The sequence below is a fragment of the Drosophila kikkawai genome, chromosome 2R, assembly GCF_030179895.1.
Source record: "Drosophila kikkawai strain 14028-0561.14 chromosome 2R, DkikHiC1v2, whole genome shotgun sequence".
NCBI lineage: Eukaryota > Metazoa > Arthropoda > Insecta > Diptera > Drosophilidae > Drosophila > Drosophila kikkawai.
Window position 1 is genome coordinate 16956468 of NC_091729.1, and position 3451 is coordinate 16959918.

Sequence of the window (3451 nt, forward strand, 5' to 3'; positions counted from 1 at the left end):
TCTGCGGTCGTTTGCCCCAAAGTGCAAAGCGTTGTCCTGTGCTGGGAAAAATCCAGTAAAGGACGCGACACATGGCTTCTTACACGCCTTCCGTCTCCCCGCCAGACTTGTACCACCTCCTAATTGAGTTGTACAAGGCTACTACTAATTGCATTCGATGCCTGCCGCTTGGCGTTGATATAATTAAATTTTATTGGCATGAGCTGGATCCGGAGCCGTGGCTTAAGGTGTTTTCTGGTCAGATTTATTGCCGTGCAATTTAATTAAAATTTAATCGCGGTGGAGCTGCTGCGACTCCAGCCCCCGCCGCCTTACTTGTCAAGTTCAAGTTATTGGCATTGACACTTTTTAGTTTAAACTGAACTCTAGCATACGGGAGCCACAAAAAATAGTTCATGGTTTTGAGTTGGGAACGGGACGCGCACATACACCACACACACACTTTTACACGTGCCAAAACGCACACATACTAAGACGAAACACACACACCAAGAGGCACCCGGACGGCAGCATCCCCATGCCTGGCCCGGTGGAGGACGAAAACGAAGACTTGGCGGAGTCGGAGGACCTGTGCGCCTTCTGCCTGGACCGCATCCAGAATCCAGAGAGGCTGCACTGCAACCATGCCTTTTGCAAGACTTGCCTGGAGATCTACCTGGAGGAACGCAACTGGGTGGCCAAGAGCTGTCCCATCTGCCGGCGTAGCCTGGGCGAGCCGTGGGCCAGGCAGGGTAACGCAGTTCGTGATTTCCGGGGTCCAGGGAAATACATAATCGTAAGAATATCTTGACTCTGCTTACGCTTTCATTATTATCCTGTGATCTCCCCCTTCAAGGGCTGGCGACTGTTTGGCTGCATGACGCTTGCAATTATGCTGTTGAGTCTGGTGTCCTTTTACCTGCTGCTGATCTACTGGTAAAGTTCGTTCACAGGGCGGCAGCAGCAACTGATTTGGCAAAGAAAAAGAACAAGATGTATATTTGTACTTAGATAGACTCGCCAGAGAGAAAGATATGTATGTATGCAAACTTGCCAGTGGATTTTAATTAAACCTGAAAGCCATAAAATGCCAAGTGGAATGCGCTTTGTTCTGCTGTTGTCCCTGCTCCTGGGTCCTTTGTCCACCTTAATGAGTTTTCAGCCACTGAGATAGATAAGGGTGTTCTTAGTGTATTCTTAGTGCTTTTAGGCTGCTGTCTGAATAGAATTGAAAGTCAACTTGCGGGCCACACAGAGTACAAAAACAGTGCTCATACGCCCTGTGGTCCCCGGCTTACCCATTGTACTGCCGCGTTTTAATTCAATTTTATGCGCCAATAAACTGCTCTTGACTGCCAGCATAAAAAAGCGCACTGCCACGCATGCATGCATGTATGCTGCAGTGAAAGCAAATAAATCTAAGCTGAGTCAGGCCATCGGCAACTATGTTATGTATGCTATATTCCAATATATCCCAATATATCCAGGCACGGTCTGGCCCTTATTTATGTTTATTTTGGCGGCTGTAAATCAAAATGTTTTTGGCCACAAAAAACGCATATAATTTACAAATATTTTGCCACTTTAAAATGACCAACAAGTAAATATTGGAAAAATGCTGAATATTAAATGCTGATTGGCCAACACAAAGATGGATCAGGGTATACCCTGTGGGGATTAGGGCTAACTAGCAGAGTATGTTAATTTTTGGATTTTATTTATAGTTTAAAAAGTATTGTATGTTTTATTTAGAATAGGATTACACAGGCCTAAACTCTACTAAATGCTCTTGTCTCTCTATCGGCAGTAAATATTATTTTTAGGGGATTTTGGCATGGACTGCCTTCTGTCCAGGGTACAATTGTATTTTAGTAAAGCTATTGATACGCTTTGAATTTCGAACGTGTTTGCCACACAGTTTGTTCACTTTGGCCATAATAGTAGCTCACACATACACGGGGGCAGCAGCAGCAGCCGGAAAAACAAATATGGCTATGTGTTTTTCAGTTATTTGCGCCGCGAAAACGCTCCGGAATTTGGGCCCTGGCATGCCCACCTGAGCATGTGGCTAAATATTCCGCCGTAAACTAATATGCCACTGCCCGAGATATGGAGGATAACCGCCGAGCAATGGCATTCCAGGTTTCGCGGTGGAATTGGAAACGGCATTGGAGGAGCGAGCGGTGTGGCCTAATCCTTGCCCGGCTTTGGGCATCAGCCATGGTCGAGTTCCATTTGCCGCTCGCTGTCACATCCGTTCGCACAGGATATGAAATGGCTGCCGCTGCTGCTCATAGTGTTTCCCGGTCTTTGGTTATATTTTTTTCCCTCGCTATTTGCCCGATTTGTGGGCCAATCCACACTCGATTTTTGTCGATTTTTTCCGCTTTTTGCCCGGCACTCACTCGGCTGCCAGTGTTGGTTGTTTGGCTTTTGTCAGCTGGCAGGCAAATTGAAATGTTTGCCTCGGGCATCGGTTTTCCACCAAAGCCCCTTCGCCGCGTCATCACACGCCGCCTGCCATTCCCCTCCCCCCACGCCTTTGTTTGTTGATCTTTGACACTAGGCTGTAATTGAAAGTTTTGTGTGGACATTTGAGAAGACAAAGCCAATCGATAGGGTTTTAGGAGCCCCGAACCGAAAACTGGTTCACCAGAGCCAGCTGAAAATTGAATTTCGACTTGCTTTACACATATATGGTACGCCGGGGTCTGTACTCTCAATTAGTTTCGTGGACGTGAACGTGAACGTGGGCGGGCTTAATTAATTTTTACATGTCCCGGGATGACCCCAAACTGCGGCCATGGCCAGGGCACCGCCCACACGGCCGCCTCCTTTTGTAAAGTCCACCTGTCCTCATTTGTAACGCCCATTTCGTTGCTGGCAAGCAAGCGGCTTTATCGCTTCCCCCCTTCCGTGGCGCGACCACAATTTCATCGATAGCAAACACAGACGATGGTGGGGCTTTTCCAACCGCTTTTCCGACCGCTGCCGCCCCGCCTGAAACGTTGGCTCATTGCCAATGCATTGTGCGCCGATTATTTTGCCGTTTATTTTGCTCTCGCCTGGTGATTTTCCTTCTCCATACCGAGTAATCATAGGGCAAGAAGAGTGTATAGCCGCCTATTCTGTTAACTATTTATTATTATTTTTATTATTCTGTCTAATTTAAACATCTTTAAAGAGAGTTAAATATTTTTAAAAGCGTTTATTTCCTTATTAAATGAAAACCAGACAAAAGATCTCTCACTACCGGGTATCTCAGAGTCGTGGCTTCTTGACTTGAGCTTTTCTCCCATTTTTTTTTTCTCTCGCTGACTCTGTTTTCCCGGGGCCTGGGGTTTCATATTAAATTTTTGTCACTCTGCCATGTCTATCTTCGGCTTCGGTGCTCTCCAAATTGGCTGCTTTTCAACAAAGATGCAACATCTGTTGCCATGAAGCTGCTTTCCAGCGCTGCCGCTCCTGCTGC

General features: G+C 46.6%; 1 protein-coding gene across 1 annotated transcript; it reads left to right on the top strand.

Moving 5' to 3' along the window:
• The first annotated feature begins 338 nt into the window (after window positions 1-338).
• LOC108070804 (tripartite motif-containing protein 3) lies at window positions 339-1079 on the top strand. The gene is made up of 2 exons (XM_017161405.3): window positions 339-775; window positions 836-1079. Exons 1-2 carry the CDS (start codon window positions 518-520, stop codon window positions 917-919), a joined length of 342 nt encoding a protein of 113 aa, XP_017016894.1. The 5' UTR covers window positions 339-517; the 3' UTR covers window positions 920-1079.
• The last annotated feature ends 2372 nt before the right edge of the window (window positions 1080-3451 follow it).